The following is a 24,232-nucleotide window of genomic DNA, read 5'->3' on the forward strand; positions in this document are numbered from 1 at the left end:
CAACTCCAAGTGCAGCTTTTGGCTAGCTTGCCATGCTGCAGAAGTAGTCTCTTTCCCTTTGAACATTCAGAGGTTCTAATTTAGGAGGGGAAGTAGCAGATTCCAGAAATTCACTGGGAAAGCACTGGAAGAGATGATCCCCCTGCTTTTTTCCCAAAGGACACTAAAAAGAGTGTCACTGGATCTACTCCAAAGGAGTGACTCAAGCTGACCTCAAAGGCCCCAGCTACCTCTAGTTTAACTTGGGCCCCAAAGTTGGCTCTGTTATGTTCACAGCCGCAACTTCCCACCAAATGTGAATAACATCCAGGAGCCAAATTGAATTCTTCATCAGTCCAGACAGATGAGAGGGAACCTTAATTCTTCTTTTAAGCCAGCCAGACACACTGCTCTACTAATTCTCTCCTATGACCTGGCCCAAAGTGGACCATCATTCTGTACAGCGTCTATTTCTGATGCACAAAGCCAACAGGTCAATTAAATTCAATACATAAAACCTATTATGTTCAGAAGGCTACACCAGGTAGCAACAAAAATTAAGTTGAGATGGCCCATTATCCCTATGTTCATTGGACTTACAGTTCAGAAGGAGTATATGATCTAGACAGCTAACAAAAATACAAGATTAATGCATCGAACTGTGAGGATCCAAAGGGACAAACATCAAAGGTTGTGGGGGACCCAGAGAAAAGACTCTTCCTGGCACCTGAGCTGAATTCCCTCCATATAGGTAGGAATCCCCAGAGAGGAAACAGTGGAACAAAGAATAGTGTTAGCAAAAACACAATAGTTAAGAGAATTCAAGAGATATTAAGGGAAGGAAAACAAAGAAAAATAAGCATTCGTATAGTCCCTACCATGTGCCAAGCACTGTGCTAAGCACTTTACAAATATTCTCATTTGGTCTAAGACACAGAAAACAATTCAATTTGGCTTGAGCATGCAATACATAGAGGCAGATAGGTATAGCAGTGGACAGAGGAATGCATTACGGAGTTAAGAAGACCTGAGTTCAAATTCTATCTCACTTAATAGCAGTCTTAACAAATCACTTAACTTTTTAGCCTCAGTTTCTTCATCTGTAATATGATGTCTCTTAAAGTCTCTTCCTACTATATCTATGAACCTATATGAGATAAATCTAGAAAAATAATATGATGTCAGAATGGGAATGCCTTTGAATGCTAGATAAGAAACTTCATTTTGTAGGGAACGAGGAACCAATGATGATTTTTAAATAGAAGTAATATAACAAAAACTACACATAAAAAAGATTAACCTCATATAAGTATGAAGTATTAATTACAGGAGAAAAAAGCAGAAGCAAGACAATTTATTACAAGAATATTTCAATAATCTGGACAGGTTATAATGTCTTGGGGTAATAGCAGTGAGAACAGGGAAGAAGAATCAATGGATACAAAAGATGTTTCAGAGACCAGTGCTTGATAATTAATGGTTATATGAGAGGAAGAGTAAAAGCCACAAGATTTCAAATAGAGATTACTGAGTGAATTAGAGGACCACTAGAAAATATTATAAAGTGACAACTCACAGGGTTAGGAGAAAGGATTTTAGGGGACAACTTGGTGGGGCAGAGGTCAGAGTGCTGGGCCTGGAATTAGGAAAATTTGAGTTTAAGCTCAGTCAAAGACACTTATTAGCTGTGTAAATCTAAGAAAGTCGTTAAATCTCTTATGCCCCAGTATGTTCTTCTGTAAAATGGGGATGAGAGCACCTGCCTCCCCAGCTTGTTGGGAGGATCAAATGAGATATCTGTAAAGCATTTAGCACACTGTCCGATATATGGTAAGCACTATTTAAATACTGGTGATGATGATGATGATGATGAGATACAGAGATCTGTAGTAACTCCCTAAACCAGCCTTCCATTGAAAAACTGTTCCTTGACAGTCATCTCAGATACAGAAGGTAAGGCCACATGCACGCAGTTCCCTTCTTTTCCCTATGCCAGTTTTTGCCTACAGAGACTCCTATATAAACAAGCACCCCAAGCACTTGAGACCTTCCTGCCATAAACATCTGGAAAAACTTTCCATGTCAACTTTCAAGAAGTTATAATGTGCACCAACTGTGCTTCTCTCTTTGTTTCAGGCTTCCATAGAGCAGGAGAGAATGACTGTTCTCCTGAAGCTGCAAAGCACCTGGACCCCGGCAGCCCTGCTCTTTCACTGACCTAGTTCATAAGATAGGGAGAAGAGCACCCTTCCCTTGCTCCTACAAATAGTTCACATTTCTGGAGCACTTCACAACTCACCAAGTGTTCTCATCAGACCGAATATTATCATCCCACTTTCACAAAGCTGACATCCCAAGAGACAAAGAGTCCTGGCCACAGCTCACATCAGAACCGCTCCCCTCCAGCCCTGCGACCTGCTGGGGGCGCTTCCGAGGAGCCGCTTGTCTGCTTTCCTCCACATTCTGGTCCAGTTCATGCAGCGAGGCCACATCTCCATCTAGCTTCACAGCTCTCCCTGATCATTTCTCCCCCTTAACCCAGGCTACAGGGCAGGAGCAAATGAGGAAGCGCTTTCTGCCCACTAGATAAGGAACCACTTCAGTTCTGCAAATCTTGAAGCCCTCGAGGTGGATGCCTGATGAGCTTACTGGACAATCAGCCTCTGTCTAAGAGGGGCTTGGGAATAACAGAAGCTCTGTGAGGACAGGGTCCATGTCTAATCTATCTTTGGTATCTTCCCTCCATAGACACGCTTAACACAAAGCTTCATACACAAGTGGTACTTAATCAATGTTCATAGTTGAAGAGCTAGTGCCCCACTAATAATACCAGCTCCCTTCAATAGCTGTGCCTTGCATCAAATCTCAAGGATTACTAAGTATCTCATGGAAGAAGAACAGGAGGCTCAGAAGGGTTATGTGGCTCGGCCAGGTCAAACAGCTCAGAAGTGATGGGCAAAGATCTTCTAAGTCCACGGGCTCCTCCCACTACACCACTCTAGTCACTAACCAACTATTCAGGAAACAGTTACCTACTGGGGACAATCATGGGGACTGCCTGAACATGCTAGAAATACAATGTCCTTCCACTTGAAGAAGAGGTACAGCTCACATTGCTACAGGCTTGAAGGTTTCCCAAGCCTCTTCTCTCTCTAGACTCTCACAACAGCCCTCTATGGCAGCTACAATACCACTGGTATCCCCACCTTACAGACAAGGCAAGCCCCACCAAGACACCTAGCTCGGACAGCCCAGGGGGGCCCGATACCAAAAGGCCTGGGGCACCCAGTCACAGCCAGTGCTAAGAGCCGCTGGAGCTGACTGTCTACACTTCTGGTTAATAGGAGAATTGGGAAGCAGTTTTCCTCAGGCTCTCAACAGTGATTCCAAGGGAAACTGACCTTAATCACCCTTTGGAGAGCAATGAAGGACTAGGACTCAGAGAAGAATTCTTTCCATTTTAACAGCCAAGTTAGAGCTTGGAGTGTTATCATTGGATCAAATAAATCTGATAGATGAGGAAGTTTCTTATTGGAATGTAAACCAAGATCTCAACTCTCTGGGCTCTAGCCCAGCCATATCAAATAGCTCGGAATAGCCCAGGCCCAGGAGAGAGAAAACCGGGGAAGGGGGATGCAGGGAGGGACAGAGAGACAGAATACAGGGAAAACACACAGATGCAAAAAGCACTACCCATTGGTAGCATACTGCCAGGAAGAAAGTATGATGTAGTAGAAAACGCACTAGACTTAGAAGTCAAAAGACCTGGATTCAAATTTGGACTCTTAAAACTTATAGTTTTTCTAGCTATAAGCAAGGGACTTCTCATTCCATGAGCCTCAGTTTACCCAACTGTAAATGCTAAAAATAACTGGACTCCCTCTTTCACTGGGCTGGTATAAGAAAAGCAAAATGCAAACACTAACTACTTATAGACTGTTTTCTGGAAGCAACTTTCTTTCTGGCTTACAGCCTCTAATTTCAAGTTCTGTTTCTCTTATAAAGGATCTAATCAACAGTTTGGGAAAGTTAAAGAGGACACAGCCTAACTCAGTAATAGTCTCTTCCTCGTGCCCACTATTTCCTAGAATCAACACTTAAAGATACATCCCCCAAAACACCGAAGATCACAAGATTTTAGGCCTAGAAGATTAAACTGACCTACAAATAAGTGAAAAACTTGCCAACAAAACTTAAGCAAATAGTATATAGAAGAGTCAGATCTTCTCATTTCAAATCAAGTATTTTTGTCACAGTACCACAAATCTGATAGATAGTACTAGCACTCTCCAAATGTCCTGATCCTCAATCCAACCTGCTTGCTGGAGGATTTTTTGGCCAGACAAGAAATCTGTTATTCACACATACCAGATCACTCCCTTACATGTACATAAGGACACGGATGAGAGTCACAAAACAAACAAGCACAAATGGGTTGAAATATATACATGAGATCACACATCTACTGGAGTACAAGAGTAGGGAAATAAATTCAAACAGATACACACAAACACACACACCCCTCTCACTTTAACCAAGAAATTCTATTCTAATTACAAATACTTCCCAATATCATGACCACAGGCAATAGGAAGGGTTCTAGAAAACCCTTAACTTAAATAATGAAATGTCCAGGAAAAGATAAGCTCCTTGAATTGTAAGGATTACTTGAAAGTTTTGCTCTTATCTCTGGCCCGTAGCAGTGTCTAACAAACAGAATGTGATTAATGTTTGCTGAATTAAAAGATTTTGACCACTTTGTAGCTGAGGAATCAGATTTCAAGGAACAAAAATTAAACAACAAAATTAAGTGGTTCACAGACTCTTGCAAAAATCACTCCAAACAAGGCACCCCATCATTAACATAACTCATGGTGGGTTCAAGCCTTCTAATTTAACACAACCCTAAACAGAAAGTGGTGATGGCCTGACCAAAGCCAAACACATTATATTTCCTCACTCATTCTGAAGCTTCATTTGGAGACATTTCAAAGCACACACTGTTCATCATCACAATGATCACTGAAGTCCCCTCCCATCTAAAAAAGACAGCATGGCATAGAGAGTGAAAAGAAACTGGCCTCAAATTCTATGTTACTTACTAATTGTGTGAACTTGAGCAACAAAAACAATTCCCCCCCCCCCCCTTTCCTGTTCCTCCTCACCTCTTCTTCCTTTGCCCCAGGGAAGACACCACCCCAGTCCTAAAGAACCCAATAGGTTTCACTAATCACATGGTCAGAATGAGATAAGTGTCAACAATTATATTCCTTCAGAACAAATGGAAGACCAACATGTCTTACCAAATGGGAATGGTAAGGGGGAAAAATGCCTATTTATTTAGTACCTATGTGTGAGACACTATACTAAGCATTTTGTAAATCTATTTCATTTGACTGTCACAACAATCCTAGAAAGTAGGTGCTACTATTGTGTCCATTTTACAACTAAGAAAACTTAAGGTGAAGTTAACTTGCCCATATCACAAGCAGTAGGCATCTGAGGCCACATTTGAATTCAGGGCTTCCTGACTCCAGATTCAGTGTTCTACCTCCTGGGCCACCCTGCCAATGCCGACTAATGCCCTGCCTCAAAGTCCTACAGTGGCCCAGCCCCATCATCACTTTGGTGCCACCAGGACCCTCTAAGGGTATAATCTTCTCCATCCATCACACAGCTAGACTTTGATGTACCATCTCTACCAATTAGAGAGTGGGCTCTTTAAGAGCAGGAACTCTCTTGCCTTCTCTTTATGGAATCTCAGCATTTAGCATGTAAAAATTGCATTTTCATTCATCTTACTGTTTTGCTTTAGAACTGTGTGAAGTAGGTAGCAAAATTTACTATTATATCCACCTTATTGAGGCTCTGAGAAGCAAAGTAACTTGTCCCCAGACCCAAAGGTAGTAAATGCACAAAGGCAATATTTAATCCAGGGCATCTTGATTTTAAATCCATACTTCCCACTGAGCCCACTGCATTTTAGTCACTATTCAATAAAATAAGGGCTTGGACTCTATCACGGTGGAGACCTTATCCACTTGTCTATCTCTAGCCAAACCTGGCTGCCTTCAAGTCTAATCTGCTAATAAAATTCACCTCATCATGGACTCTTTAACAATCAAGAGAAGAACCAGCAACAAGGCAGAAAGGTAAAACCCTCCCCGCCCCCCCCCCAAAAAAAACCCACTGCAAATTAGATCTCAGTCATCTAGCTACAATGAACACCAACATCTATTTAAATGCCTTTTATACAGGTCCTACATCTCAAACTTCTACCTTGGGTCAATTAAAGCTCAGTCCTGTTGATGAAGAAAAATGCTCCAAGATTATAATGGACACTCACCATCCCAAGGCTCAGATTTCATAGTTAACCAAACATAATACAAACGGTTCTTCCACTTAGAAAGCCTTGCAGGCTTCCAGTTCCCACTGTCATTATCCCAGCCAGTTCTACAACCCCATAGTCAGTAGCCCAAGGCTTTCATGGGGAGTTCAGTTCCTGGTTAAAACCCCTATCAAGCTAATGACTGGTCAGTCCAGATGTGATAAGATGCTGCTCCTCAGAGTCAATCTGACATTTCTTTGAAAAACAATCCATCCTGTCATTGGAAGGCACAATCTGCCCATAAATTCCAGGCTATTTGAGAGAGAGTCAATAGTAGATAGAGCACTACCTTGGGCAGTCAAATAAATCCTTGATCTTCCCCAACAGAGTCTGGCGGGACTGCCTAGGCAATCATCTCCCTCACAGAAAAAGGGCCATTGCCAATGTCAGCTGAGCTGTACTTTTAGAAGCTTGGGTTTCTTTCTGACCACCCAAATAGAATTATATGACTCATAGCCCCAGAAACACATTTCTCCAAATTTCATCATCAGTTCTACTGCATCTCACACCATGGAAAACCTAGCTTTTCTCAAACACTAGCCCAGAAAATAGCACAAATAATGAGATTAAGTAGTAGTCTTCACAATTTTTTTTTTTAAATCTCTCATACAGAAGATAGCAGCCAATTTTCCATCACAAATGGAAATAGAATAAGAAGAAATCAACTTTGCACACAGGACTAAAGTTGATGCCAAGAATCAGATATTTGAAGAGTTATGGAAAGGAAAGCCATTTATTAAATGCTTAACAAGTTCCAGACACTGGGCTAAATGCTTTATAAATGTAATCTCATTTGATCTTCACAACAATCCTGAAAGGTAAGTGTTATTTTACAGTTGAAGAAAACAAAGCAGACAGGATAGGTGTCTTACCCAAGGTCAAAACAAGTAGTTGGTGTGTGAGGCTAGATTTGAACTCAGGTCTTCCTGACCCCAAGTCCAGTGTCCTGTGCACTGTCCCACACAGCTGGGAGGTAGGGCAGACTCACTGCAGATAAGGGAGTTATCACTCTGTACAGAAAGCTCTAACAGAGGCCACAATGTTCTGAGAGAATTGTGGACAGTTACTATAAAAGTCTTCCACTCAAATCCTACTCCAATGTCTTGTCATGATGTGAAAATCAGTCTGAATTCATTGTGAACAGAGGGTTTGATCTGAAAGGAGGAATCTGGTCTCAGACTTTACTGGTTGTATGACCTAGATTAAGCACTTAACTTCTCCCAGTCTCGGCGTTCTCATCTAAAAAATGGGAATAACAGCACCAACTTCACAGGGTCTGGGGACGAATCACTTTGCTTCTCAGAACCTCAGTAAGGCGGATATAATAGTAAACTTCATTTGTTCATTGAACAAATGAGATAATAAACATAAAGCACTCTGCAACACTTAAAAGTGCTAGATATAAGCTACTTTTACTATTACTTCTGTTCTCAAAGGCTACGTCAGCTAAGCAGAACCCCTACCAAGCACAAGTCCTACCAAACTGGAACTATATACATCTACCATCAAAGTATCTGCTCAGCTAAATTTGGAAAAATTCATCAACCAGGTTGTTGTGGGAAAAGCTCTGAACATAGGAGCCAGGAGAGACTTAGATTTGAATCCTGCTTGCCTTTAGTGGTTGTATGATAGTGGATAAGTCAATTAACCTCTCAGATTCAATTTGCTTATCAGTAAAAGGGAAATTAATAATGCCTATATTACTTATCTCACAAGACTAGTAGGCTCAAATAGGATAATGTATTTAAACTGCTTTGCAAACCTTAAAAGTGTTATATAAGTGTTAGCTACTACTATTATTATTAGCTGTAGGGTATTTAATTTTTAGCCATAGAAATTTTCAAAAACAATCTACCTGCTAAGTTACAATGGGTTTTTAACTGCTATCAAAGGAAGAAATACCCACATCAATGAAACAGATCACTGCAGGATTAAAATAATGGTATATTAGAGAAATTCCAAAGACACAGTATAACTAGATTTCAGCACAGCAGTCAACAAAGTCTCTTTATATATGCTCATGGACAAGATAAAAAGGTGATCTCAGTGCTAGTACAGTTAAGTAGATGTGAATCTAGCTAAATAATCATATCCAATGAGCACTCATTGATTAGTCTCAAGCTAGAGAACTATGTTCCAAAAGCTCTGTCCTCAATTTTGTGCTATTCATCCTTTTTAATCAAGGACTTGGGTAAAAGCAGAGAAGGAATGGTTTCCAAATTTTAGGGTAAAGGAAGCTTGGAGAATTGGAGAGATAATTTATGAGATAAAAGAATCAATGTTCAAAAAGATCCTAAAAGAATGGAATGAAGAGCTAAATCTAATAAAGATAAATATAAAAAACTATAGCACTTGGATTTAAAAAATCTGTTGTATATGAGCAAATCAATCAGTCAGCAAGCATTCATCTGTGCGAGGCACTATGCTTGGTGCTTGGGACAGGAGACAAAAGTGAAACCGATTTTGACCCTTGAAAAGTAGTAACAATCTAGCTGGCCAGGAGAGAGACACAGACAGAGAGAATCCAAAATAGATACCAAATGATTTGAAAAGGACCTAGAAAGCTGAGAAGATCAGTAAAGAAGTCATGTAGAAGTCATGACCTTTGAGCTAAGGCTTAAAAATTAGGGATGATAAAAGACAAAAATGAAAAAGAAGTGAATTCCAAGTCTGGGGAACAGCAAGTGGAAAGCAACTGGAAAGCAACTGGAAACAGATGACAAAGGATCCCACAGGAAGAATGGTAAGGAACTCAGTCTGTCTAAACCATTATGTGCATGAAAAGGAGCAATATCTAATAATTCTGGAAAGACAGAAGGGACCAAGTTGTGACGGGCTTTAAACAAAGTTCATATTTTCAAAGTGAGGGTCTGATCATGTTATTCCTTAATCAGTAGCTCCAGAGGCTCCCTATAACCTTCTGAATCAAATTATCACTATCTAAGATTTAAATCCAACATGTCCAAAACAGACCTCATTATTTTCCCCTATAAAACTGCCTCTCTTCTGAACTTCCCTAGTTCTCTCAAGAGTACCACTGTTTCTAGGCACCCAGTTTTACAACCATGGAGTCATCTTTGACTCCTCACTCCCAGCCCATGTTCTGTTTCTGTCCCCACAATGTTTCTTGCTCTGTGTAATCCCATAACCACCTTCCTAGTTTAAATGTTCATCATCTCTTGCTTTGACTTAATCTTATATCTGTTTCTGCAGGGCCTCTGCTTCTGCAAAGGCCATCATTAGCATAGTAATCAAAATATTTTCCCTAAAATTGTTAAGTCTGATCATTTCATTTCCCTACTAAATAAATTACTCCCTGTTACAGCTAGGATCAAGTCAAATGAATAAACATTTATTAAGCATCTACCAGGCACTATAGCAAATATACTGGACAAATCAGAGACAAATCTCAGAGGAAAGGCATTAGCATTAAGGAGTACCAGGAATGATTTCTTGCAGGTAGGAAGCTGGAGAAGCTAGAGAGAGAACATTCCAGAAAAGTAGTACAGCCAATGACCATATACTGAGTTTGGAGAGGGAATGCTGTATCCCAAAAAGATCAAAGATAAAAAGGAATCTACATGTACACAAGTATTTTTAGCAACTTTTTTTAATATGGAAAAGAATTGGAAATGGAATGCAAGTCAATCAACTGAGCAATATGTGAGCAAGCTGTGGTATGTGATTATAATAGAATGCTATTATGCTGGAAGACCTAGAAGAACTGACTGTAGAGTAAGCAGTAAGTAGAGTAAAAGTAAGCAAGACCAGATCACTGTACACATTAATAGCAATATCATAATGATGATCAATTGTGAACAACTTAGCTACCCTGATTAATACAATGATCCAAGACAATCCTTGAGGACATGATAAAAATGTGATCACCTTCAGAAAGGGAAAAATGATGAACTGTGAGAACAAACTGAAATACAAAAAACTTTTTCACTTTACTTTTCTTGCTAACTGACATACTGCTTGCCTTATCAATAAGTGAAGAAGGGACTAGAGGGAGAGAATTTGGAACTAAATTTTTTTCTAAAAGAATGTTAGCAATAAATAATGATTTAAAAAGTACACAAAGGAGCAATCTTAAAACAGAACCTTGGAATATGAGTGTTTTTAAGAACAAAGTGTTCTCAAAAGAATTGCATACCATTAACAATCACATGAAAGATTGCTCCAAAACACTAATAAGAGGAATGAAAACCATAAAAACCCGATGCTTTTTCTCAACCACCTGGCAGAAGACAAAAGACAGGAATGAAATAATACTCTGTTGGTAGAGTTCTGAATTGGTCTAATCATTCTGGAAATCAATTTGGAATTACATTTTGAAAAATTACTAAAATAATTACACCCTTTGATATAAAAATTGCACTGCTAGGCATATACCTCACAGAAAGGGTAAGTCAGAAAAAATATCCATAACAACAATTTTTTGGTAGCAAAAAGTAAGAAAACAAAATAGATGTTTATCAAGTGAGAAATGGCTAAACAAAATGTATCACATGAAATTAATTGAGAACTCTTCTGCTGCAAGAAACAATGAAAACAAATAATTCAGAGAAGTATGGGGGAAACTGTATGAACTGATGCAAAGTAAAGTAAGGAAAAGAAAAAGATATTTATGATATGACATACATTTCTTTTAATATAATTTGTCACTGTACAGTGGTGCTGGTCTAAATTAAAACTCGGCCCCTGAATCAAATTGTCAAAGAGGAATGATAAAAATATAGTGCAAGTGACTAAAAAGTCTCTTCCCTTTGAATTAGAGATTTTGTTTCTAGGACTTATTCCCTAAGGAAATCACTAACAAATTCTAACAAATTCTGCATATACTTCAAAAAATTTATAGCAGCACTCTATCAATTGAGGAATGGCTAAATAAATTGTGATATAGGAATATAATGGAATATCACTGAGCTATAAAGAAACAATTTGTATAATGAACACAGAAGCATGGAAAAAACTACATGAAATGATAGTAAAATAAACAGAATCAAGAAAACAATATAGGAAGCGACTACAATAAAGTAAATGGAAGGAACACTACCACACACACACACACACACACACACACACACACACACAAAATCAAAAAAGTGAACATAATCCAATAAAAGCAGAAAAAGCTTCTGATAAAGTACAACACTCATTCCTATTGAACACATTTGAAATTATATGTATAAATGTATTTTTCCTTAAATTGATAAGAACCATTTACCTAAAACGATCAGCAAACATTATCTGTAATGAGGATTAACTAAGAAGCTTTAGCAATAAGATCAGGAGGGAAGAAAAAAGGTCATCATTACAATATTAGAAATTTTTTATTGGAAATCCTAGCAATAACAATAAGAGAAGGGGAAAAAAATAGAAGAAATCAGAATGGGCAAAGAAGCAATAAAATTATCTCTTTTTTGCAGATGATATGATGATATACTTGGAAAATTTTAAATACTTAACCAAAAAATTAGTTGAAATAATTAATCATTTTAGCAGAGAAGCAGGATATAAAATAAACCCACATAAATCATCAGCATTCCTGTATGTCACCAACAAAATTCTGCAAGAAGAGATATTAAAGAGAAATTCCATTTAAAAACAAGTGTACACACTATAAAATACTTGGAAGTACACCTGCCAAAACAAACTCAAGAACTATATGAACAAAATTATAAAAAAATTTACATGCAAATAAAATCAGATTTAAATAACTGAACAAATATTAATAGTTCAGGAGTTGACAGAGCCAACAGAATAAAAATGACAATTTTATCTACACTAATTTATTCAATGCCATCCCAATTGTCAAAAATGTGCTTTACTGAGTTACAAAAAATAACAAAATTCATTTGGAAGAACAAAAGGTCAAGAATATCAAAGGAACTAATGAAAGAAAAAAAATGTAAAGAAAGGAGGAATAGCAGTACCAGACCTTAAATTATATTATAAAGCAATAATTATCAAAACTGGTACTGGCTGAGAATAAAAAAGTGAATCAGTGGAACAGAACAGACATAGTATACACAGAAGTAAATGAATATAGAAATATTGTGTTAGACAAGTATAAAGGCTTAAGTTTGAGAGATAAGCATTCATCATTTGGTAAAATTTGTTTGGAAAATTGGAAAGCGTTCTGACAAAAACTGGGCATAGAACAGTATCTTGAACTATTGGTTAAGTAGTCATACTTAGCTCAGCACAGAACTAAAATTCTTTTTAATTTTGTGTTTATCAAGAGTAGTGTTGCTTTCTTTCTCTTACCTTCCTTAGCAGGTAAAGTACCCCGGGGTGGTTGTAGCCGGCACAGCCGGTGCTTGGTAATCTGCACAAGCCCTTTGTTAGGAGTCCTCTTCAGAATAGGACTGATTTTCCCCCGAACGCTATGTTTCCGACGGAGGCTATAATGGTTCTTTGGCGTATTGGATGGTGAAGGACAGTTCTTCTTATCACCAGGAAGGCTATAGAGATCAAATGTGGAAAGCTCACAAGAGGTTCAAAATAACAGTATTCAGATGACCTGACCTTTCCCAACAGCCATTCCCAAAGAATTTCACAGAAAAACAAAAATGAAATTGGGAAACTGAAAACCATTCCACTGAATTACATTTAAGGAGACTCAGTTCCCTGACTGATGTCTTGGGCTCCATCTTCCTGTCAGAAATCATAGTTTCCTAAGTCTTAGAACTAGAAGGAACTTTAGAGATGAAATAATCCATGCTTCTCATTCTTCAGATGAGAAAACTGAGACCCAAAAATGAGAAATGATCTACCCAATGTCACACAGGTGCACTACACCACAACAGAGTCATAAAGATTGTGTGTTTTGGCTAAGAACTATACTAGATCACCTATGGGATCCCTTCATATTCCAAGTCACAAAGATTTTGAAATGTATTTCAATTAATATATTTTCTTTGTCCTTCCCATTACCAACTCTGTTTCACTAACCATTATCATCTTTATCTATGAAATGAGGAATCTGATCAATAATATGGATTTATCTCAAAATGCAATACAGGGTTAAGATAGTCTCTGTAGAAAACAAAAGAAAATGATAATGTAAAAAAGGTTTTCTCACAGCATGATTTCCAGTTGCCTCTCCCACAGACTATAAGTTCTCTAATTCAATGACCCCAACCCTATAAACTTAACTTCATCATTTCATCCTGCTGAGTTTCAGTTTCCTCATATATAAAATGGGGATAATATTGTTTATACTATTTACCTCATAAGGGATAAAAGAACAAGTGTTCCCTTCATTTCCTCATTACCTAGACCCAGACTCTAGACCAACAGTACAACAATAGACCAGAAAACCCAAAGATGTAGACAGGAATAACTCTAGCCAAATCTACAGATAAAATCCTCCAAAACTCACAAGTTTTAACACTATATAAATGGAGACAGTAAAGTAAACAAAATGCTAAATTTGGAATCAGAAGCACATTCAAATGCTGTTGCCGCTATTATTGCATGACCTCAAACAAGTACAACTGAAAAAGAGCACTGGCTCCAGAGCCAAAAGCTCTGGGTTCAGATATTACCTCTGATCATTTTCCCCATGTGACACTTGACCTCCCTAGCCCTGTTTCACCTTCTGTGAAATGAAAGACTTCGACAAACTGAATTCTAAGGTCCCTTCAAGTTCTGCTCCTAAGACTTGTGTCCCCATCTCCCCATCTATAAAAACCAGAGCTGAACTAAAAAAAGGTCTTTAAAGGTCCCTACCAGCCACTTACACACTTATAATTACTATTACATTACTAAGACCTCATTATGTCGACAAGTTTCCAGACTCTAAACTGTTAAGTTCCAAAAGTATATGGTAATATGCTTGCTTTTAAGACTACTTTGCTTAATGGTTTTCAGAAATCATGGTTTATAGTTTGGTTGTGTCTTTTAAAATAAGATTTCTAGGACACAAGAGATTTTTTAAAGGGTTTTCTGGTCTCCTGGAGGTCCTGAAAAAGGGTTTCACCATAATAGCTAATTATTTAACAAAGCAGGGTATTTGCTCTCTCTAACATCTGACAGACTGTTCTGGGCACCAAGGTACGAGAAGAAAGCAACCCAGATAATTTAAAGGCATATATGGATGGATGGATAACACAAAGTGCTGCAGAGGAGTAAGAAGGCATGGGGGAGGGAAAGGGAATAAACATTTTATTAAGTACCTACTATATACCAGGAACACTAAGTACTTTACAAAAATTGTCCCTTGAACCTCATGACAGTCTAGTAAGAGAGGTGAATATGGGTTCAAATCTTTGTTCTGCCAATGTTTGAAACAACCTGATAGATAGATTTCTCACTTTTAACTACAGACAGGAATAACAAAAGGGAGGCAGAAAGTCTCACTGGTAAAAACATTGAATATGGTATCCAAAGGCCTCTCGAATCAGTTCCCTTTTCTCTACTCACAAGGCCACAATACTTTGGTCCTCATCCTTTCTTACTTACTATTGTAACAGCTTCGTCACTGGTCTCCCAGCCTTCATGCTCCCCCTCCACAATTAGTTCTTCACACAACTATCAAATGAATGTACCAAAAGCATAGACCAGACCATTTCTTTTCCTGCTCAACAAGCTTCAATGAGTATTACCTCTGGAAGAAAATACAAATATTCATGCTGCTCTGAAAAGCCCTTCACAATCTGACTCTGCACTGTCTTACCCGACAGATTTCACACTGTACTCATTTGTACACTATTATCCCTGAACTGTATCCTATCTATGACATTTATCTCTGGATCACCTTTGCTCAAGCCCTCAGACATAAAATGCTTTCCTTCTACTTCTTAGAACCCTGGTTTCCTTTACAGTTTCACTTATATACTACCTCCCACAAAAGGCTTTTCCTAATACCACTAATTGTCAGTGTTCACCCCACTTCAACATTACTTTTTATTTACTTTATACAGATTTCGTATTTATTTATTTGAATACATTTTCCTCCCAGGCAAATGTAGGTTCCTTAAGGGTAAGGACGATTTCATTTTTGTCTTTGCATTTATTATAAGCACAGTCTCTATTATAGTAGGCACTTGATAAATGTTCATTGTATTGAGCTGATTAGCATTAACAGCTGATGCTTATTAGCTGTGTTACTTTAGGAAAGTCTTTCACCTTGCTGAGTCTGAACTAACTCACCAATAAAATGGGTATCAAACTCTAAAGCTACGGAAAATTTTTTTTAAATTGATTTACCTTGTACTGCCCCTCCTTCGAATGATCTTGGTTCGGCTCTTTACTTTGTAAGGAGAGAGGGGTGCTTCACCATAAGCGGTCTTTAATCCACTAACTCCCACTCCTGTTCTACTTAGCATGGGAGATCTTGAGTCTCCTGAGCAGGGATGGGAGGGCCTCTCTCTGTTGGCAGGATCAGACTGCCAAAATAAAGAGGAGGAAGAGGAAGATGACGCGCTAGAAGCTTTCCATTTGTACTTGCTGGTTGAGGTTCCAGGCTTGGATGTCACTGAGGTCTTCTTTGACTTGGCATCTAGGTCAGTCCTGAGCTGTGACTTTCCAGTTCTTTCAAACGGACCAAAGGATACCTTTCGAGTGGTCTCAGGCATTGTTCTTGGACTGGAATATCTTCTTACGGCCCTGGGGTTCTTCACTGAAGTGTTAACCCATCTATAGTTGTTTCTCCGATATTTATTAGTCCTGCAAGGCACCAGCAAAGAGCTTTCTCTGATTTGTTTAGGGGAGTGACTGTGTTTCCTTGTAACAGTGACAGACCCCCCTACCCCTGCAGGGCTGCTTGGATGACTAAGGAGAGAGTCTTTGTCTGACCCAGCGTGCTGTAAACCTAAGCTGGATGGAACAGAGGATCCTGCTTTCCTCCCAACACTTGAGCCACTATGAGGAGGCAGGACAGAAGAAGACCGGGACTTTAATACAATGGCACTTTCACTAACAGTCCTTCGGGGTTCATGAGAGCCCCCAGAAGTAGTGCCCATAGACCTCACAACCCGGGGCTTTCCAGGCTCTTTGAGACAGACCAAAAGGGGGTCATCCTTACTACTACTATCATCAAGTTTTATCGACCGAGAACCCTGCAACTTCCCCCCTGGGGGATCTCCCTCACCTTCCTGGGGCCTTTGATCACTCCTATGACTTCCTTCATTATCATCAATTGAACACCGATACGCATCCGAGTCAACAGCTGAATCAGACTTTGGTGGTGATTTAATTTTGATTACCATGTTCTGATCTGGGTTGAGCTGAACCTGCCTCTCAAGGACATACTGCTGAGAAGATGGGTCCTGACTGTCCTCTGAACTGAAGGAAGGATGAGCTACACTAGTGCTTCCATTATCCCCAGGCTGGTCCATGGATCCAGAAGGTCGATTGACAAGGGAGTATTTTTTCCGCCACGAGGGCCCATGATGTGGTGGGAAACCCCTCCGAGCAGGACGAGGATATCGGGTACTGAAAGCCCTGCCACTGCTGTATACGGACTGATGCCACTGGGTATTCGATGAGGCTGGAGAATTGCCATGAATGTTTTTGTAGTCATCTATGAGACCTGGAAAAGCAAAGCATTAATTCTGGTTTAGCAGTCAGTTCTATCAATTCACACCTCAGCTTTGGCTAAAAGATATATGGGAACTTCTTGAAAATTCACACCAACCATCCTCCATTCAGTCAGCATAAATGAATCTTTTCCTCAACTAATAAAATTTAAAATGCAGGTGTCTGGCTATTTATCTTGGTAGTACCCAGACTTTCTCTTACAACTAATCTGTCAATCCACTGGATCCATAATTTCTTTACTGATAAAATGTAATAATTCCCAAGCTATTTAACTCATAGGGTTGTGCAACTCAAATGGCATAATGAATATAAAATATTTTGCAATCCTTAAAGTACTATGGAAATAGTAATTACTATTTCTAAAGGGAAAAATCAAATAAAGAAGATTAAATGCCTCTACTTCATCTTATGCAGTTATGTTCCTATCATCATTACATTTATAGTTTGCTTACATATACATACTACTATATGAGGTGAAAGGTCCACATCTTATCCAAACTCTGCAAACCCTCCCAGCATAGACATGGCATATAGCTATTCACTGAATAATTCACCAAAAGCTTTTAAGTGCCTACGTACAAAACTAAAGGGAGGAAGATTGTGAGAAAAAATAACCCGCATTTATGTAGTACAGTAAGGTTTCCACAGCACTTTCCCCATAACAATCTTTTGAGTTAGGTAATCAAAGTATTAGTTATACCTTAAGAAGCTGTGATTTTTGGAGGAAGTAACGAATTCTTCCCTTCACACATCACAATTCCCCCTCCTCACTTAAGTCTTCTTCAAGAGTTATTAGGATCACCGTTTTATCAACCCGAGGCCAATACGCAGATAAGAATCTCCAAACTTAGACAGATGTCCTCACACAAGCAGAGTATACAGTCTCATCATTAATTTTTAGCGTTTGGATGGCTCTTCAACAATTTATTCAGCCTTAAGGAATTCAGTGTCATTTGTGGGAGGAGGCTTTAATGAAGGAGAAAATGCTATTCCCAAATGCAAACGACAAAACTGAGGCTCGAAAAATAAGCTGCTCAAAGTCACAACCAATTAAATGTCAAGGCTGGGGTTTAACCCCAGGCTTCTGGCTCCTGGCGCTCGTTGCTAATGCCCACCACGTAAGGAACTTGAGAGAGTACTAAGTGAGCCTATACCCTCAGAGGCTGACACACATGGAGATTATTCAAGGCTCTTCTTCCAACCACCCAAGACTTTTATTGTTAATTTATTATTGACCTCTAAAAAACAAAGCAAGTTACAAAATCGTTCTTCGGTCTCTGCTTATCAGGGGAAGAGAGACAGGAAAACGCGCCCGACACAAGCGTCCCTAGTCCCGCAACTCGTGGATCTCGCACATTTTTACGGACCTTCCCACCGGGGCCCCGAGTAGGCTTTCGCCCACCGCTCCCCTTCAGGGAGACCACGACGGGCGGTACGTATGCAAGCTGGGGTTTGCTTAGCCAAGGGGGTTAAGCACGGGTGCCCGGGCGCGCTTGTGCGTCTCTGTGCGTGTGTCTGTGCGCTTGGGACCCCCTTCTACAATGCCAGACCAACAGAAACCAGAAAGGGAGGCCTCTCTCCGCGCCCCCCCCACCCCGTTACCAGGCAACAGTGAAGGTGGGTCTGTCTGTGTGGCGTGCGTGGGTAGGAGTGGAGACCCCTGGGAAGGCAAGCCCGCCCCGCACCCCGCGGAAGCTGCTCCCTCCCCACAAAATGGGGACGGGCAAGGGCGGCAGGAGTGGGCTTTGAGGAGGTGATGGGGACAGGGCCCCCGGGAAGGAGGGGGAGTCGGGATAAAAAAAGGGAGGCAGAGACCCCGCCCGGGTGGCCATAGGTTACCCTGCAAGAGGCGAATCTGCCGCCGCAGCTGCTCCTTCTCCTCCATCTCCCGCGGTCGCGGCGGCGGCGGTGGGGGCGGCGGCAGCAGCAGAAGTAGCAGGGGCAGCGGCGAAGGCGCCGGTCCAGGGCCCAGCCCCCGCTACGTCATCGCCCCGCGACCGTTTCCCGTCCGGCGCGAGCTATCCAATCGGAGCCCTAGATGGAAGTAGGAGGAAGAGACTGGGAGTGGGCGGGGCGAAGTGGGGAGGGACGAGAGAAAGAAGCCGAAGAGAGGACGTTGCGCGGTCGGGGAGGGGCGTTGGCCGAAGGTGGTGCTCGGTCGCCTTGGCAACAGGTACTGAGCGCAGCTCATCCAGAAGAGAGCTCAGGGAGTTTGCGCAGGCGCACAGTAGGGGAATCGGGCCTTTGGTTGCCGGGAGAGGGGATGCTCTCCAACGGTTAGTCCAGCCTGGGGCGTGTTGCCATGGGAACCCGGGACCGTGAGACTGGAGAACCGCCGGCCTCGCTACGCCTGGCGGGTCCAGAATCTTGCTCGCCCGCTCGAGACGTGAAAGGGGTGGGCGCCCCCTCGAGGCCAAGATTGGCGCGTCCCCGCGTAGGGGAAAGAACCCCGGTCCGGGCGGACTAACCGAGCGCCGGACCCCCCAAGCTCCTCCCGGACGGTGTGACCTCAGTCTAGGCTTCTCGGGGCTTCCATTTCCTCTTCTGCACCTAAGTTTGTTCCCGCTTTGACGTCACGTGACGTGCGTGGAGGGGCAGCCCCGCATCTAGAACGTAGAGCCACTGAGTGGCAACCAAAGAAAGATGAATTTGGCAATATGACAAAGGATTTTACAGAGCGGGGAACAGAAACAGGAAAAAACTATTAGTTATTACTACCTTCCGACGGAATGCTGGCAAAGAACAGACAGATGCAGGATGCGTTTCCAAGCTGGAATTCAAAGGACCGATAACCTATTGGGTCTGAGAAGTAAAGGAGAAAGAAAAGTCACTCTCTGAGACATCCAGAAATGTGTGGGCCTTCAGTGGCAAAATGGACAGCCGCCAGCTTAGACCAGCAAGACATAGTTGGACCTCAGACGCATCCTAGCTATGGGACCCTTGGCAAGTCGCTTAGTCCTGTTTGCCTCAGTTTCCTTATCTGTAAAATGAGCTGGAGGAGGAAATGGCAAAACGATTCCAGGATCTCTGCCAAGAACAACCTGAGAGGGATTAGAGAGTCAAGGTGTGGCTGAAAGAAATGAACAACAATGCAGAGACAGAGCTTACAACCCATCCAAATCTGCCCGTTCTGTACAACTCTTGTCCACAACCTTCTATAAATTTTCTGTAAGGAGGCTTTGGACCATACTGGAGATCTTCAATAAGAATGAAATAGGTGCTATTGTTAGATCCACTTTGCAGTTAAAGAAACTAAAAACTTAAGAGAGTTGATATGACTTGTCTAGGGCCATATACCCTTTTTGTCTCTGAAGCAGAATTCACATCCAAGTCTTCCTAACTCCCAAGTTCAATGTCATAATAACTATGCCATATCATCAATCTAAAAAGAAAAAAATAATCCGGTATTAAACCATTGCAGTCACCTCCCGATTTGTCTCCTTGAGTGTCTACCCTTCTCCAATCTATATTCCACACACCTGCCACAATGATATTCCTGAAACACAGATTTCGAGATATCACTCCTCTCCTTACTCCACTAGCTCCCCAGTGTCTCAAGGATCAAATACACACTCTAGCATTTAATGCTTTTCCTAATCTAGCACCAATGTACTTTTTCTGACTCATTTTTCCCTACCATATGTTCTATTCCAAGCAAAATTGTCTACTTTTTGAGCCCTACACATAATATAATATCTCCCACTGGCCTTTTTAATTCCTTTTCCTGGGATGTACTCCCTCCTTACCTCTATTTTTTGTAATCTTAGTCTTCTTCAAAATTCAATTCAAGCAATATCTCTTGTGAGGCCTTTTTGATCTCCTCTATGCTCACGGGTCCCCTGCAATAGTAATGGGTTCAGTTCAACATTGAATTTAAGATGTGGGGGCAGCTAGGTGGTGGGTAGATAAGAGCACCAGCCCCGAAGTCAGGAGGACATGGGTTCAAATATAGTCTCAAACATTTAACATTTCCTAGCTGTGTGATCCTGGGCAAGTCATTTAACCTCAATTGCCTCAGGGGGTAAAAAAATTTAAGATATGTATGGGATATCTAGTTTGCAATGTCTAGGAGGGAATTAGAGATGCAAATGCAAAAGTTGGGAAAGAAGTTAGGGATGATAAACAGGTCTAAGAATTATCAATATAGAGATTATAACTTAATCTATGGGAGCTGATGCGATCAACATGTGAAATAGTATAGAGATAAGCAAGAAGAGGGCCTAGGACAGATCCCTGGAGTTTCTCTCCTTTAGGGAGCATGACCTAGATAAAGATCCAGCAAAAGAGATTGAGGGGTTGTCAGAAAGATAGGAGGAAAACTAGGAGAGAGTAGGGTTCCAGAACTCTTAAGAGAGCTTCCAGGAGAAGAAAGTGAGCAGCCGAGAGGTCAAGAAGAGGGACTGAGAAAAGGCCATTCAATGTGATATCATAAAGAAGGGCAAAGAACACATGTACAAAAATGTAGCAGCTTTTTTTCTGTTAACAAAGAATTGAAAAATGAATAGATGCCCATCAATTGGGGAATGGCTAAATAAGTTGTGTTATATGGAGGTAATAGAATATTATTGTTCTACAAAAAATGATGAGTGAACTGATTTTAAAAAGGTCTGAAAATATTTTGCTGAACAAAGCAAGTAGAATTAGGAATACATTGTACATAGATACAGCAAGATTGTGTAATAATCAACTATGAAAGACTTGGTTCTCCTCATTGTTTCAGTGATCCTAGGGACTCACAATAAACTTTGGATAGAAAATGTCATCTGCATCCCAAAAAGAACTATGGAGATTGAATATAAATCAACACATACTATGTTCACTTCTTTTTTCTGTTTTTTTTTCCCCCTCTCATGGTTTTTCCCTTTTGTTCTGATTTTTCTTTCCTAACATGATTCATAAAGAAATGTGTATTTTACAAAGTTAATATATGTGTATAACCAGAAATAAAAACAATTTTTTAAAAAGCTATTGAGCAAACTGAAAATAGCCTAAAAGAAAAGAAAATAAAACCTTAAAAACTAGACCAGGCTAAATGGTAAAAGAAGTACAAAAAGCCAGTGAAGGGAAGAAGCCAAAGGGAAAGAGGCTCAAAATTCACCAAAAGGGGGGAAAATCTCATCAAAAAGTAGGATTGGTTAAATGTAAAAGGAGGCTGACTGAATCTGACTGAAAAAATAATTCTATAAAAATTAGAATTCAGCAAATGAAAGCTAATGAGAAATTAAGAAAACAAAGAAAACCAAAATGGGGGAGGGGAGAAAGAAGACCATGTGAAATATCTAGTGAAAAAACAATTCATCTGGAGAATTGATCCAGGAGAGATAATTTAGATATTGGACTATCTCAAAACCAAGATTTTAAAAAAGAAGCTAAATATAATTCAAGAAATTATCAAGGAAAACTGTCCTGATATTCTAGAACCAGAGGGTAAAATATAAATTGAAAGAATCTACCATTCAACTCCTGAAAGAGATCTCAAAATGAAAATTTTCAGGAATATTATAACCAAATTCCAGAGCTCCCAAAGGAGATAATATTTCAAGCATCTAGAAACAATTCCAGTATCAGGGAGCCACAGTCAGGATAACACAAGATTTAGCAGCTTCTACATTAAAGCATCAGAAGTCATAGAATACGACATTCTAGAGAGCAAAGGAACTAGGATTACAACCAAGAATTATCTACCCAGAAAAATCAAATACAATCCTTCAGAAGAAATGGACATTCAGTGAAATAGAATATTGAATGCCTAAAAAGTATTTATAATGAAAAGAGTTGAATAGAAAATTTGACCTTCAAATACAAGACTTGAGAAAAGCATAAAAAGGTAAACAGGAAAGGGAGAAATCATAAGGGACTTAATAAAATTAAACTAATTCCTACATGGACAAATGTATGATACTTGTAACTTAAAAGAACTTTATCATTATTGGAATGGTTGGAGGATATGCATGTGGGCAGAGGGTACAAATCTGAGTTAAATGTGAAGATATCTAGAAAATTAAAATTGGGGGTGAGAAAAGAATGTACAGGAAGTGGGGGAAAAGGAGAGGTAGAGTTGATTGGATTCACATGGAAGAGACCTAAAGGATATTTTACAATGGAGGAAAAGGGGGAATTGATAAAGGGATATGAATGAGCCTTGCTGTCCTGAGAAATGGCTTGGGGAGGGAGTAACATGAACATTCAGCTTGGTATAGAGATCTGTCTTACCCTTCAGGAAGCTCAATAATAGAAAATATAGTCAATTAATGAGTGAAGGGTAGAGGGATTTTAGGTCAGAGGATGAAGTACACAATTTGGAGTCACAAGGAAGAGGTAGAATTGAAATAACAGATTGCGCTCAGATAAGGAATTTTCAGTTTCATGTACATGGAAATGATGCATCAGTGGAACATAATAAGATCAAAGGTATGACCATCTCTGTGTGTCATGGAGAATGAGTTAATGAACTATGAGATTAGGATATTTGAGGAAATATTTCTGTATCTTAGTCCCTTAAATACAGGATATTCCAAAAGTTTTAATGCAATTTGAAGTTATTAAAGCTTCCAAGATACTATTAAAGATATTGGGAGGGAGGTGCATGTGAAGACCAAGTTAGCACCCTGGATACCTTAGAATTAGCCAGAGTTGGGATAAGCAAAAGCCCTTGATCTTTATTCTTGGTCTTTTGGGCTAGCAGTCAGGGGAATGGAATCTCTACACCTTCTTTTTCTCTCCACAGCCAAAAAGTAACTCTCGCTTCTCTTACTCCATCCTCTAATCTCACTTACAGTTCTCTGTCTATATCAACAGATCGAGCTGGCACAGAATAGTGGGGCCATTTTCCAAGCATATGCTAATAGAGTATTGTCCAGTAAGTAATTAGCCTTAAGTGCTTGGTTGTCCATACCTCAGTGCATGAACTCAAGAGTTTCAGCCCTTTACAGGTGCAGATAGGTGATAAGAGCACTGGCCCTGGAGTGAGGAGAACCTGAATTCAAATCCAGCCTCAGACACTCGAAACTTAATAGTTGTATGACCTTAAGCAAGTCACTTAATCCTTATCATCTCACAAAAAGAAAAAAAAAAGATATATATGGGACATATATTTTGAAGCTATTAAAATTTCAAACTACACTAAGACTTTTGGAATCTCCTGTTTGGGTCAGAAATTGGGGAGAAGAAAAAGACTATGTAAGCAGTGAAGGAGAAGAGTATCCTGGAAGTCATTAACTAAAAGCTGTCAGAATTTTTGATTGGATGGTAAATACTGAGTGAATTTCTTGGGAGAAGAGGTTCATGAGTGATGGTAGTAGAGGGAGAGCTTGG

General features: G+C 40.1%; 1 protein-coding gene across 3 annotated transcripts in view; it reads right to left on the reverse strand.

Annotated features, from left to right (window-relative positions):
* The window catches only part of ZC3H3 (zinc finger CCCH-type containing 3), a 488,431-nt gene extending 469,353 nt beyond the window's left edge, over nt 1-19,078 (reverse strand). For 2 of the 3 annotated variants that reach the window (XM_031947316.1, XM_031947318.1), the window contains exons 1-3: nt 18,758-19,078; nt 15,587-16,910; nt 12,641-12,837 (exon numbers count right to left, since the gene is read on the reverse strand). In XM_031947316.1, coding sequence (XP_031803176.1) covers nt 12,641-12,837; nt 15,587-16,910; nt 18,758-18,803 — 1,567 coding nt within the window. In that variant the 5' untranslated portion in view covers nt 18,804-19,078. Of the gene's footprint in view, nt 1-12,640; nt 12,838-15,586; nt 16,911-17,618; nt 18,164-18,757 lie in introns of those variants that run through there. The other variant, XM_031947317.1, reaches the window with a different exon arrangement.
* Between the last annotated feature and the right edge of the window lie 5,154 nt (nt 19,079-24,232).

This window comes from Sarcophilus harrisii, chromosome 1 (genome assembly GCF_902635505.1).
Source record: "Sarcophilus harrisii chromosome 1, mSarHar1.11, whole genome shotgun sequence".
Classification (NCBI taxonomy): Eukaryota; Metazoa; Chordata; class Mammalia; order Dasyuromorphia; family Dasyuridae; genus Sarcophilus; species Sarcophilus harrisii.